Source organism: Leucoraja erinacea, chromosome 15 (assembly GCF_028641065.1).
Source record: "Leucoraja erinacea ecotype New England chromosome 15, Leri_hhj_1, whole genome shotgun sequence".
Taxonomy (NCBI): Eukaryota; Metazoa; Chordata; class Chondrichthyes; order Rajiformes; family Rajidae; genus Leucoraja; species Leucoraja erinaceus.
Genome location: NC_073391.1, coordinates 9,488,397 through 9,502,696, shown reverse-complemented (window position 1 = coordinate 9,502,696; position 14,300 = coordinate 9,488,397). Strand labels below are relative to the sequence as shown.

At 48.1% G+C, this 14,300-nt stretch overlaps 1 protein-coding gene across 2 annotated transcripts; it reads left to right on the top strand.

Moving 5' to 3' along the window:
• The first annotated feature begins 7,687 nt into the window (after positions 1-7,687).
• On the top strand, positions 7,688-13,782 carry LOC129703934 (interferon-induced protein with tetratricopeptide repeats 1-like). Of its 2 annotated transcripts, none has more exons than XM_055646655.1 (2): positions 7,688-8,600; positions 11,113-13,782. In XM_055646655.1, exons 1-2 carry the CDS (start codon positions 8,596-8,598, stop codon positions 12,554-12,556), a joined length of 1,449 nt encoding a protein of 482 aa, XP_055502630.1. In that variant the 5' UTR covers positions 7,688-8,595; the 3' UTR covers positions 12,557-13,782. The 2 variants fall into 2 exon arrangements, with proteins under 2 accessions (XP_055502630.1, XP_055502629.1); XM_055646654.1 differs by having other exon boundaries at positions 7,689-8,600; positions 11,110-13,782.
• The last annotated feature ends 518 nt before the right edge of the window (positions 13,783-14,300 follow it).

Here is a 14,300-nt window from a genome sequence, read left to right as displayed (position 1 = left end):
AAGCAGAAACGCCATATAACCGAAAGCTTACGAAGCTGAAACGCCAACTACAATGGAGGCTGTACTTCAGATTTCTCCAGCTACAACGACCAGGGATACAGTGTTTGATCTCAAGCCTATTGATAACGGAGTAAGATTCATTCAGACCAAGCTTAATATCCACAGGAGGATGAATGCAGACTGTTGGCAGGATAGCTGAGATGAATTCCCTCATCACATAGTGGATAGTCATTTACAGACTTCTGAACTAATCTAAATCTGAAGTACAGCCTCCATTGAGAAGCAATCAGTGAGGACAAGAACTGGACTGCATCAACAGTGCTTGGGGGAGAAATCCACAATTCTGGAATTTCAACATTGTTGTGATTATCATTCTGAATTCAAATGTTGGCCCTACATGTTTAGCAAGAACAGTGTGTTAGTGAACTGGGAGCTGGGCAGTCTTCACTGTGATGCCAATCCCAATGTATTCAGCATTCCTGGTTGATGGAAACATGGCATTTTCCCACCACACAATTCATTTCCTTTGGAATATCAGGCCTGTCGGTTTCGATTTCCCATTTCAGACAATAATCCGTAGGTCTCAGCCCAGCCCACTGACTATAAAAGTGACCAGAGAGCTGGACCGTGTCCACTCGCTCTCTACTGAGCTCTGAGGCACAGCGGGAATCGTCAACAAGCATCATGAGGTGCGTTGCATTTTCACTTTATACCGTTTCATTAGAAATCTGGGCATTCTGAGACAACGACAGTAACGTCAGCGTGGGCAAGTGAACCAGACACATCTAATGTGTCTCTGTGACCATTGGGGTCCACAGTTTGGTCTGATCTCGGGTTTGTGGGCATTTGGGGGACACGTTAGTAACCGGGAAGTTTAACTTAGCCCTGGGATCTCAGAACTCCAGGAGATATTGGGGTCATAATGGTTATGAAACATAATGTTGGTGATTCCAGGATCGGGTACGAATTCAAGGCAAAGTCTGTGCCGCTGGGTCACTGAAGTGTAAAATAGACACAAACAGCTGGAGAATCTCAGCGGGACAGGCAGCATCTCTGGGGAGAAGTGTAAGACATTTATTAGAAGGGAAGACACCGAGGACATTACGGAGCATTTCTTCAGGCTGAACGAGGCGATTAACGGGATCCGACCGGGGAATCGGCTTTTGGCTTCGAGAGCAGGGACAGTGATTAGATTCTCTTCATGGATGTCAATAAATGATGCAGTAAATAATGCAGATGGCGATGTTTGTGAGTGAATGAGTGTGTGTGAGCTTGTGTTTGTGAGTGTGATTATGTGTGAGGGCGGGTGGGTGAGTGAATTTGTATGAGTGTGTTGAAGTGTGGGTGGGTGTGAGTGTGCGTGTGTGTGCCTGTGTGTTGCTGTGTGTGCGCGTTTGTGCCGATATGTACGTGTGCATGCATGTGTGTGCACGTCAGTGTGTGTGTGTGCGCGACAGTGTGTGTCTGCGTTGGTGTGTGTGTGTGCGCGACAGTGTGTGTCTGCGTTGGTGTGTGTGTGTGCGTGACTGTGTGTCAGTGTGTGTATAGGAATGTTACAACATTTTGAGATTTTATAAATCAAGCCTGTAATTTATCCCATCACATAGAGCATGAACAGAATTTTAATTTGATACCTGATTCACTTTCATATCTTCTATATTAAAAAAGTTATGGTCATTTTCATACAGAAGTTAGCATCTTGTTCCCTATTGCTTTAGAAACATAGAAAATAGGTGCAGGAGGAGGCCATTCGGCCCTTCAAGCCAGCACCGCCATTCATTGTGATCATGGCTGTTCGTCCCCAATCAATAACCTGTGCCTGCCTTTTCCCCATATCCCTTGATTCCACTAGCACCTAGAGCTCTATCTAACTCTCTCTTAAATCCATCCAGTGATTGGGCCTCCACTGCCCTGTGGGAGGGAAGTCCACAAATTCACAACTCTCTGGGTGAAAAAGACACTACATCTAGAAAAGATAAGGCTTGTCTTGACTGACAAACCAGATCAATTTTCCAAAATATGGTCTCCTTTTATTGAATTTCTTCAACAACATATTGGTTGAACACAAACTCAAAACCAATGCTTGCGTCGGGTGATGGAAGGGCAGTGGGATATATCTCCATTTCTTTCACTTCTTTGTTAGCTCTGGAGCTTTTCTTTTTTCGTTTCCTTGTCTTTCTTGAAATTCTTTCTTGTCTCTTTCTTTTCTTCTCTCTTTCCCTTTTTTCCTTTTTCTTTTTTTCCGATTGAGTTATCTATCTATATTACTAAAAGTCTGATCTTGACCGCTTTTGGCCCACTGTGCTGCGATTTCCGAGAGAACACCGCCACCTACGGCTGTTATTTTTGGCCACCTCGCTCAGAGCCCCCCCTTCGCCTTTGTATAACTGTTGTCGATTATTTTCTCTTTGTACAATTGCTTCTAATAAAAATCAAATAATAAATAAAATGAAATAAATGATTTGGAAGTGGGAATTAGGAGCAACACGAGCAAGTTTGTGGATGACACAAAGCTGGGTGGCAGTGTGAACTGTGAAGAGGACGATAGGAGGTTGCAGGGTGACCTGGACAGGTTGGGTGAGTGGGCAGATGCGTGGCAGATGCAGTATAATATAGATAAATGTGAGGTTATCCACTTTGGCGGCAAAAATAAGGGGGCAGATTATTATGTTAAAGGGATTAGGTTAGGCAAGGGGGAGGTGCAGCGAGACCTGGGCGTCCTTGTGCACCAGTCACTGAAAGTTGGCGTGCAGGTACACGGTAATTTGTAGAATTCCCTGCCACAGAGGGCAGTGGAGGCCGTCACTGGATGGATTTAAGAGAGAATTAGATAGAACTCTAGGGGCTAGTGGAATCAAGAGATATGGGGAGAAGGCAGTCACGGGTTATTGATTGGGGATGATCAGCGATGATCACAATGAATGGCGGTGCTGGCTCGAAGGGCCGAATGGCCTCCTCCTGCACCTATTTTCTATGTTTCTCTGTTCCATGTGTGCCTGTGTACGTTGGTGTGTGTGTTGTGTGTGAGTGTGTGTGTGCATGTATTGGTGCATGTTTGTCAATGTGTGTCTGTGTTGGTGTGTGTTGTTGTGTGTGAGTGTATGTCAGTGAGTACGTGTGTGTGTTGGTGTGTGTGTGTCAGTGTGTGCGTGTGTCTGCGTCGGTGTGAGTGTGTGTATTGGTGTGTGTGTGTGTGTCAGTGTGTGCGTGTGTCTGCGTCGGTGTGAGTGTGTGTATTGGTGTGTGTGACTGTGACTGTGACTTCATTTCCCCCATTCACAAGCCTGTGGTTGGGGATCGGGCTGGTCATTGATGCCTGTAAGTGGATGTACTGGGATCTGCTTGGCACGTTGGAGTGAGCGCATCTTGCAGCCGCTCCACCATCCTCCGACCGAGCATGGCCTCACCCCCCTCCCTCAACCCCAACTCTCCCCGCCCTGGTTCATCCCCCGAGCCATTGTACTGGTAGCCATTGCTCAAGCCTGTTCTGCCCAGCCTACGTGGAAAACCAGCCCACACTGATCTGCTCCAGATCGGGATGGGGATGAGGATTAACGCGCCTCCGTGTGCGGGAACATTGCCGTGAAGGACCATGGATTAGCACCTTCACCATTCCGCTTCCATGACCTTCAGAAGACAGGCACAAAAAGCTGGAGTAACTCAGCGGGACAGGCAGCATCTCTGGAGAGAAGGAATGGGTGATGTTTTGGGTCAAAGAAACATATCAAATAGGTGCAGTAGGCCATTCGGCCCTTTGAGCCAGCACCGCCATTCAATATGATCATGGGAGGGGGTCCATTTCAATCATCGCTGATCTCTGCCTCCTAACCCCCTTTTCCTGCCTTCTCCCCATAACTCTTGACACCCATTCTAATGAGGAATTTGTCTATCTCTGCTTTAAGAGGGAGCGCTCTTTAATCTAACTCCGTGGCCTCCACACTGGGCATGTTGTCCAAATCCTTTGGTCAGTTGTCTTAGAAGACCAGGCTTTCATAAACTGTTCCAAGGCTTAAATAAATGAATATTAAAGAATAAACATCAGAGGGGGGCCGACGACGGCTGCCTAGCCAATGGTCTGTCTGTCTTTTCTTTCTGTTTAGTTATTTTAAGTATGTGTTAAAAGTATGTTTTAGTGTTCTTGGTTTGTTTTGTGTGTGTGTGGGGGGGGGGGGGGGGGGAGTTGGGGGATGGGTTTCAGGGGCTGTCCCATTTGGCGACCTAGGAGAGAAGGGAAGAGAAAGAGAGAAGGGGGAGAGAGGGTAGAGAAGGGGGAGGGGGCGGGGAGGAGTGGAGACACTTTTAAGAAGTACTAGACTAAGTGGGACCCGTTGGGTCCCATGTTCACACGGGAGGGCTGGTCCCGCGATGCAGTATGGGTACTGTGGGCTGAAGGGACTGGTTAGTATGGACATTGTGGACCAAATGGATTCTTGGGGTGGCAGCTCAGTCAATCGAGCCTGATGTGATGGCAGCTCACTAACGGCTGGTGGGCTAGCAGTATTCCTTGAAATTCCATTTCAAGCAGGGTGCAAGGCAACCAAATTCAAATGCAGTTTCCTGCCATTTCAAGCAGGGTGCAAGGCCCCCGAATTCAGGTGCAGTTTCCTACCATTTCAAGCAGGGTGCAAGGCCACCAAATGCTAGTGCTGTTTCATGCCATTTCAAACAGGGTGAAACCATCATAAAACCACTATATAACCACACAAAGCACCACATAAACACCACACTCACAGTTCAGTAGACATTCAGTGTGTTCAGTTGATTCACAGCTCAGACAGAGTCGTGACCTCTCTCTCAATTCAAGCAGGGTGCAAGGCAACCAAATTCAAATGCAGTTTCCTGCCATTTCAAGCAGGGTGCAAGGCCCCCGAATTCAGGTGCAGTTTCCTACCACTTCCAGCAGGGTGCAAGGCCACCGAATTCAAGTGCAGTTTCCTACCACTTCCAGCAGGGTGCAAGGCCACCACATTCAAATGCCATTTCATGCCATTTCAAACAGGGTGAAACCATCATAAAACCACTATATAACCACACAAAGCACCACATAAACACCACACTCACAGTTCAGTAGACATTCAGTGTGTTCAGTTGATTCACAGCTCAGACAGAGTCGTGACCTCTCTCTCCCCATCTTGCAGAGACTGAGTCACACCCACACTTAGGGGTTTTATAATCCCTCCCCCTCCAACTGGAAGGGGCGTGACCTTCATGGCGTGATTGACAGGAGAGAGATTCACAACATTTTTTTAAACTCTAATAACACTTTTATTTTTAATTGATGGGAAGAATCCTCTGCACCTGATGAGTGGCGAGGAACTGAGTAAGATGCCCAAAAATCACAGCCGTAAGTGGTAGCGTTTTATCTAAAATCAATATTCAGTGCAAACGGAAAGTTGTCAAGTTTCCACCAACACCAGCCATTTTTTTTGTTGCCGTGCAACCTTTCAAAGCAGTTACTACCACCAACAACAGCCAGTTTTTTTACAGTGCAGCCTTAATCTATATATTGATGATCTGTCCAAACAATTGAAAGCCTGTAATACTGAGTTCATGATTGATAATATTTTAATTTCACCTTCCTACCGGCCCTTGCTCTCCACGCCCAACGTCTCCAGCAACTCCATCCCAGTATTCCACATCCGATGAGCTATCGGGCAGTTCCGCGTCGAAGGAGCCTCCAAGCGAGTCCAGCCGCCCGGTGAATGCGCCCGGTTTCGGCTTTTCTGCCGTCTGATAGGCTGTCCAGTGACAGCAGGAAGGTGAACTCCAGTGAATACAAGCCTAGTCTTTTCAATTTTTCCTCATATGACAGTCCCACCATCCTGTGGATCAATCTTGTGAACCTACACTGCACTGCCTCAATCACAAGGATGTCCTTCCTCAAATTAGGAGACCAAAACTGTGCGCAATACTACAGATGTGGTCTTACCAGAGCCCTATACTACTGCAGAAGAACCTCTCTACTCCTATACTGAAATCCTCTGGTTATGAAGGCCAATCTTCCATTAGCTTTCATCACTGCCTGCTGTACCTGCATGCCAACTTTCAGTGACCGGTGTACAAAGACACCCAGGTCTCGCTGTACCTCCCCTTTATCTAACCTAACCCCATTGAGATAATAATCTGCCCCCTTGTTTTTGCCACCAAAGTGGATAACCTCACATGTATCTATATTATACTGCATCTGCCATGTATCTGCCCACTCACTCAACCTGTCTAGGTCACCCTGCAAACTCCTAACATCCTCTTCACAGTTCACACTGCCACCCAGCTTTGTTTCATCCGCAAACTTGCTAATGTTGCTCCTAATTCCCTCTTCCAAATCATTAATATACATTAGTAAACAGTTACGGCCCCAACACCGAGCCTTGCGGCACTCCACTTGCCACTGCCTGCCATTCTGAAAAGGACCCGTTCACTCCTACTCTTTGCTTCCTGTCTGCCAACCAATTTTCTATCCACGTCAACACCCTACCCCCAATACCATGTGCTCTAATTTCAGTCACCAGTCTCCTGTGTGGGACCTTGTCAAAGGCTTTCTGAAAGTCTAGATCCACTACATCCACTGGCTCCCCTTCATCCATTTTACTTGTCACATCCTCAAAAAATTCCAGAATAATCTTCAAGCATGATTTTCCTTTCATAAATCCATGCTGACTTGGACTAATCCTTTTACTGCTATCCAAATGTCCCATTATTACCTCTTTAATAATTGACTCCAGCATCCTTCCCACCACCAAAGTCTGTAATAACTGGTCTGTAATATCCCATTTTCTATCTCGCTCCTTTCTTGAAAAGTGGGATAATGTTAGCTATCCTCCAGTCCACAGGAACTGATCCTGAATATATTGAACATTGGAAAATGATCACCAATGTGTCCACTATTTCGTGAGCCACCTCCCTGAGGACCCTGGGATGCAGACCATCAGGCCCAGGGGATTTATCATCCTTCAGTCCCATTAGCCAACCCAATACTATTTCTCGCCTAATGAACATTTCTTTCAGTTCCTCTACCCCCTTAGATCCTCTGTCCTCCAGTACATCTGGGAGATTGTTTGTGTCTTCCTTAGTGAAGACAGATCCGAAGTACCTGTTCAACTCCTCTGCCATTTCCTTGTTCCCCATAATAATTTCACCCGTGTGTGCCTTCAAGGGACCCACACTTGACTTTGCTATTCTTTTTCCCTTGACATATCTAAAGAAGCTTTTATTGTCCTTCTATATATTCCTGGCCAGCTTGTAGCATGCTTACTTGTACTGCCCAGGATCATTAGACTTGTACGTGGTGGTCATAGCCTTCACATGGTAGTGTACCTCGTGGTTCATCCATGGATTGGGGAACAGTCCGATTGTCTTCACCGGCACGCACTCCTCTACGCACTTGCTGATGAGGCCAGTCACGGCAGTGGCGTGCTCATTCAGATTAGCTGCAGATTCCCTGAATATGGACTCAAAGCAGTCACGTAGAATGTCATCTGTGTCTGCAGGACCAGCACTGAACCGTGTGCGAATGTAGCGTCAAAGGACGAGAAGCCAAAGCAAAGAAGTGGAAGCCAAATAACTGAATGGAACCAAAGCCGAATCGCCATATAACCGAAAGCTTACGAAGCTGAAACGCCAACTAACCAAAAGGGCGGGACGTCTAAATGCAAACTAACGGAAAGGCTGCATCGCCTACAAGCCAACTAACCGATTGGCCTCTCGGTTATTTGACTTCCACTTCTTTGCTCTCACCCTTCGACGCCACGTCCGGGATCCATTGAACAACTCTCTACGCCAGATCCTCCTGCTTCCATTTTTCTCTATAGGCAGGGAAGTAGATGCACAGCAAGATGGTCTGATTTACTGAGATATAACTGAGGGACAGAGCGGAAGGCATTGTTTATTAATGTGTAGCAGTGGTAGAGGGTGTACTGGCACCTGGCAGGACAAGTACTGGTAGCACTTTGGTAGTACCCGCGGAGGTTGGCTTCATTGAAGTCTCCATCTACAACGACCAGGGATACAGAGTTTGATCTCAAGCCTATTGATAACAGAGTAAGATTCATTCAGACCAAGCTTAATATCCACAGGAGGATGAATGCAGACTGTTGGCAGGATAGCTGAGGTGAATTCCCTCATCACATAGTGGGTAGTCATTTAGACTTCTGAACTAATCTAAATCTGAAGTACAGCCTCCATTGAGAAGCAATCAGTGAGGACAAGAACTGGACTGCATCAACAGTGCTTGGGGGAGAAATCCACAATTCTGGAATTTCAACATTGTTGTGATTATCATTCTGAATTCAAATGTTGGCCCTACATGTTTAGCAAGAACAGTGTGTTGGTGAACTGGGAGCTGGGCAGTCTTCACTGTGATCCCAATCCCAATGTATTCAGCATTCCTGGTTGATGGAAACATTAAACTTTCCCAGCACACAATTCATTTCTAGAGGAATATCAGGCTTGTCGGTTTCAGTTTCGATTTCCCATTTCAGACAATAATCCGTAGGTCTCAGCCCAGCCCACTGACTATAAAAGTGACCAGAGAGCTGGACCGTGTCCACTCGCTCTCTACTGAGCTCTGAGGCACAGCGGGAATCGTCAACAAGCATCATGAGGTGCGTTGCATTTTCACTTTATACCGTTTCATTAGAAATCTGGGCATTCTGAAACAACGGCAGTGTGGGCAAGTGAACCAGACACATTTGTGTCTCTGTGACCATTGGGGTCCGCAGTTTGGTCTGATCTCGGGTTTGTGGGCATTTGGGGAACACGTTAGTAACCGGGAAGTTTAACTTAGCCCTGGGATCTCAGAACTCCAGGAGATATTGGGATCATAATGGTTATGAAACATAATGTTGGTGATTCCAGGATCGGGTACGAATTCAAGGCAAAGTCTGTGCCGCTGGGTCACTGAAGTGTAAAATAGACACAAACAGCTGGAGAATCTCAGCGGGACAGGCAGCATCTCTGGGGAGAAGTGTAAGACATTTATTAGAAGGGAAGACACCAAGAGGACATTACGGATAATTTCCTCAGACTGAACGAGGCGATTAACGGGATCCGACCGGGGAATCGGCTTTTGGCTTCGAGAGCAGGGACAGTGAATAGATTCTGTTCATGGATGTCAATAAATGATGCAGTAAATAGAGCAGATGGGGATTATCGACCACTAAGGATCACTGGAGGTGGAGCGAGTGGGGAAATCTGTGTAAACTGGAGTGCAATCTGTGTGTATTCGTGTGTGCTTATCCTTGTGTGTGTGTGTGTGTGCGGGTGTCATCATCCCACCCCCCCAACCCGACATCCCCCCCCAACCCCACATCCCCCCCCAAACCCCACATTCCCCCCCCCCCCCACATCCCCCCACCCCACACCCCCCATATCCCCCCTAACCCCACATTCCCCCCAACCCCCACACCCCCCATATCCCCCCAACCCCACACCCCCCCACCCCCACATCCCCCCCCCCACACATCCCCCCCCCACCCCACACCCCCCCCCAACCCCACACCCCCCAACCCCACATCCCCCCCCCCCCCCCATCCCCCCCCAACCCCACACCCCCCCCAACCCCCCCCCCAACCCCACCATCCCCCCCCCCCAAACCCCCACATCCCCCAACCCCACATCCCCCCCCAACCCCCACACCCCCCCCAACCCCACACCCCCCCCCAACCCCACACCCCCCCCCAAACCCACATCCCCCCCAACCCCACACCCCCCACCCCCACCCCCCCCCCCACCCCCCCCAACCCCACATCCCCCCCACATCCCCCCCCCACCCCCACATCCCCCCAACCCCACATCCCCCCCACACCCCCCCCAACCCCACACCCCCCCCAACCCCACACCCCCCCAACCCCCCACACCCCCCCCCCCCCCAACCCCGACCCCAACCCTAACCCGTACCCCAACCCTCACCCCCCCCCCCACCCCCAACCCCACCCCACACCCCCCAACCCCACACCCCCCCCCAACCCCACACCCCCCCCACCCCCAACCCCCCAACCCCCACCCCCCCCCCCCCCAACCCCACACCCCCCCAACCCCACACCCCCCCAACCCCACACCCCCCAACCCCACACCCCCCCAACCCCACACCCCCCCCAACCCCACACCCCCCCAACCCCACCCCCCCCCCCCAACCCACACCCCCCCAACCCCACACCCCCCCCAACCCCCCACCCCCCCCCCCCCACCCCCCCCCCACCCCCCCCCCCCCCCTCGAACCCCCACCACCACCCCTCCACCCCACACCCCCCCCCCCCCACCCCACACCCCCCAAACCCCACACCCCCCCAACCCCCCCACACCCCCCCAACCCCACCCCCCCCAACCCCACACCCCCCCAACCCCACACCCCCCCAACAACCCCACACCCCCCCAACCCACACACCCCCCCACCCCACATCCCCCCAACCCCACACCCCCCCCAACCCCACACCCCCCCCCCCCAACCCCCACCCCCCCCAACCCCACAACCCCACCCAACCCCCACCCCCCCCCAACCCCACACCCCCCCAACCCCCCAACCCCCCCCCCCCCCCCCAACCCCACACACCCCCCAACCCCCACATCCCCCCAACCCCACATCCCCCCCAACCCCACACCCCCCCAACCCCACATCCCCCCAACTCTACATCCCCCCAGCCCTCCAGCCCCATGCCCCCCTATCTCCCCCAAACCCCACACCCCCCCCCCCAACCCCCCCCCCCACCCCACATCCCCCAACCCCCCCGGGCACCAGGCAGGCAACTCAGCTTTTGGGATTCTTGATCCTCGTGATAGAGATTAGTATTTATTCCCCATACTATACTATCTCCAACGACAACAACTCCCCTCTCGAACCAACTCTTGATACTTGGTTATTGATATTAAACATTGAGGATTTTAAATCTGAAGAAGGGTCTCAACCCGAAACGTCGACTATTCCTTCTCTCCATAGATGCTGCCTCACCCGTTGATTTACTCCAGCATTTTTGTCTACCTTTAACTCTCAGATGATTCCTGAGATGTTGAATATTTCCAGGTTTTTTTCTGCTTTCGCAAAATAAAACTGTATTAATGAGCAGATCTGTTTCGCCTGATCTGAGATGGAGTTTCATGACGTTTCTTCTTTTACAGCAGCTCACCAAAAGATTTGATGAAAGAGAAGCTCGATCAACTTCAGTGCCACTTCACATGGAGCCCACAGAAGGAGACCATTGACCTGGAGGATATGATGTACAGATTACAAGATTCCATAAACTTTGGAGATAGATATCAAGCCACATCCTACAACCAACTAGCTTTCATACACTGCTTGCAAGGCAACAGTGAGGAAGCTATTCAAAACTTAAAGGAGGCTGAAAAGATTCTGAGGGAGAATCACAAAGATGCATTTGAAAGAAACAGCATCGTCACCTATGGAAACTTTGCCTGGGTGCATTACCACATGGGACAACTGGCCAAGGCCCAGTCCTACCTCGACAAACTGGAGATGATCTGTAAACCGCTCACAGATGGCCCTCGCTATACAGCAATGATACCTGAAGTGTATGGGGAGAAGGGATGGTCATTGGTAAAATCAGCAGCTAAATACTATGAGGAGGCAAAGAAATGTTTTGAGAAAGCTCTGGAGAAAGATCCTGACAATCCCAATTGTATCATGGGCATTGCAACTGTTCTGTTTCGTCTGGAATCATTTTCTGGAACACCAGAGAACCGTACAAAAAGTCAGTCTGTGCAGCATCTGCGACGTGTACTGGAGCTAGATCCAGATAACTCTGTGGCCATGGTGCTGCTTGGTCTAAAGCTGCAACAGTGCCATCAAGAAAAAGAAGCATATAAATTAATTGAACAAGCAGTGCAGAAATCCCCTGATCGTCCATATGTGCTTCGGTATGCTGCATTATTTTACAGAAGAGAAGGAGACATGGAGAGAGCAGTCGAGCGGTTGGAAAAAGCAGTTGCATTATCTCCACACTCTTGCTTCTTGCATCATCAGATTGCAATGTGTTGCAAAAGTCAACTAATGCCACTGCTGAAAATTCCTCGTGGCACAAGTCATGCATTTCAGCAAAAAAGTAAATTGATCGAGAAATGCAGAAATCATTTTGAAAAGGCACGCGAGCATCGAAGTCTGGCTATTAAGCCACAGTTGGATTTTGCAGAGTTCTGCATAATGCTCGGAGACTACTCCAAGGCTGAAGAGATTTACAGCCATCTGGTGAAGATAGTTGACACTCGTCCAGAAAACATGCAAAACATATGTTTACAGGCTGGATCGTTTGAACTGTACCAGAAAAGATCTGAAACAAAAGCCGTGAGCCATTTCCTGAAAGGTCTGAGACTTGAACATGACTCAAAAGCACGGAGAGAATGCAAGAAAAAATTATACCAGTGGGTTGACAGGAAGCTGTACTTTTCTCCACATGACAGCATGGCCCTTGGTGTCAAAGGGTCAATCTATCAGCTGGATGGGGACAAGTTTAAAGCTATTGAATATTTTGAGAAGGCCTTGGAGTTTGATCGTGATAATGTGGAATATCTGAGTGCACTTGCTGCATTAAGCCTTTCCCTTAAGGGCTAAAGTAATACTGAGAGATGCTTTGATTCTGATACGAAGACAGGTTTGGTGAGGCAATTATTTTCACTTGATGGATTCTTGCAGCACCTTCTACAAATTAGACTATTACTCACGAGAATGTGATTCCCAAACAATAATCTCACTGCAATCATTATCTGCCTTTCTGCTGTGTTCTTGAATGGCGATGTCTTAATTATAGCAAGAAAACCCTTTGATCCATATGATACCCCTGCCATATATAGCTCCTCATATTTTAGATTATAATGTGTGGAGTAAAGAAACGTTTGTGACAGGAACGTTTTCTTTTGGAGACAAATGAAGACAGCTCTGTAAGAATCTTGGAACATTTCTACTTCATTTCATTCACTTATTAATCCTGAAATGTAGATCCTGCTTTTCAATTTGTTACATGAATCCTACTGAACAGGTGTAACTTTTGAAGAATTAATTTTGGAATTGGATTAAATTTGCAAGACCATATTAAGATGTCACCCTTAGAATGGCTGAGAAATGTAGTTTCAAAGTGAAGATTGGATTGGTGTGAACTTTATGAAAGGAGTGTCAGCAAATTATTAACGGTATCTTTCCAGTCATCCAAGAATAGTTCAAAAGGCAATGCAAGAGTCAAAGAAGCAAGTCATTCTAACAGTGCAACCTGCCATAGGAAGACAAAGTGAAGGCAATACTCCAAATGCAGCTTCAACAACATCATGTACAACTGTAACAGAATGTCACAATTTCCATACTCAGTACCCTGACTGATGAAGGCTAATGCACCAAAGTCTTCTTTACCACCCTGTACCAGTGACGCCATTTTTAGGAAACTGTGCACCTGTATTCGTAGATCCTTTGCTGTGATGACTACATGGCATGTCTATAATAAGATAACAGAAATTGGATGCATGTTCAAAATGACAAGTTATTGCTCCCTCAACTTTGAGCCCAAGAGAAAAATAAGAAGGGAGCTCCAGAGAGGGTAAATATATTGAAGTACTGGGGGCATAATGGTGGAGTTATCCTTTGGAGACTTGGTCCGCTATTTAGTATGCAGTGTTCAAGAGTCAAGAGTGTTTTTGTTCAATGTACAGTGGGCAATATACAGTGGGCAATATACAGTGGGCAATGTACAGTGGGCAATGTACAGTGGGCAAAGTTATGATTTGTTATTCAGCACTATGACTTCTTTGCTCTGGGCACGCTTGTTTTGAATAAAATATAAAATCTGATCACATGACAGTGCCATGTCTAATAATTTTGAATTTAGAATTGGGAAGGACCATTCTCATGGATGCAACATTAGAATTAATTGAACCAATCAATTATTTATAAAATGTAACAGATAATTGCAAATGAATAATACGTTTAATGTAGGCCTTTATTTTCACTTTGACTAGGTGGCTTTGACTGGCTAATAGGTGAGCAGATTTAGAAATTATCACAATTATCAGTCATTATGACAAATATCAGACCATGGTATTTTACACCCCAAGCCTCATTGCTGTGCCTCCGGTTATATTTCTGTCTACACATGTCAACTTGGAACATAGAATATTGAACAATACAGAACAGGAACCTATAAGGTTTGTCCAGTTTAGAGATTCAGCATGGAAACAGGCTCTTCAGCCCACCAAGTCCGTGGACGTTTCAAGAGAGTTAAGGGCCTGTCCCACGAGCATGCGACTGCATGCGGCAAGCGCGACCTAACGAGGTCACTTGAGCCGAGGACCTCGCAGGGCCGGTCCCACTT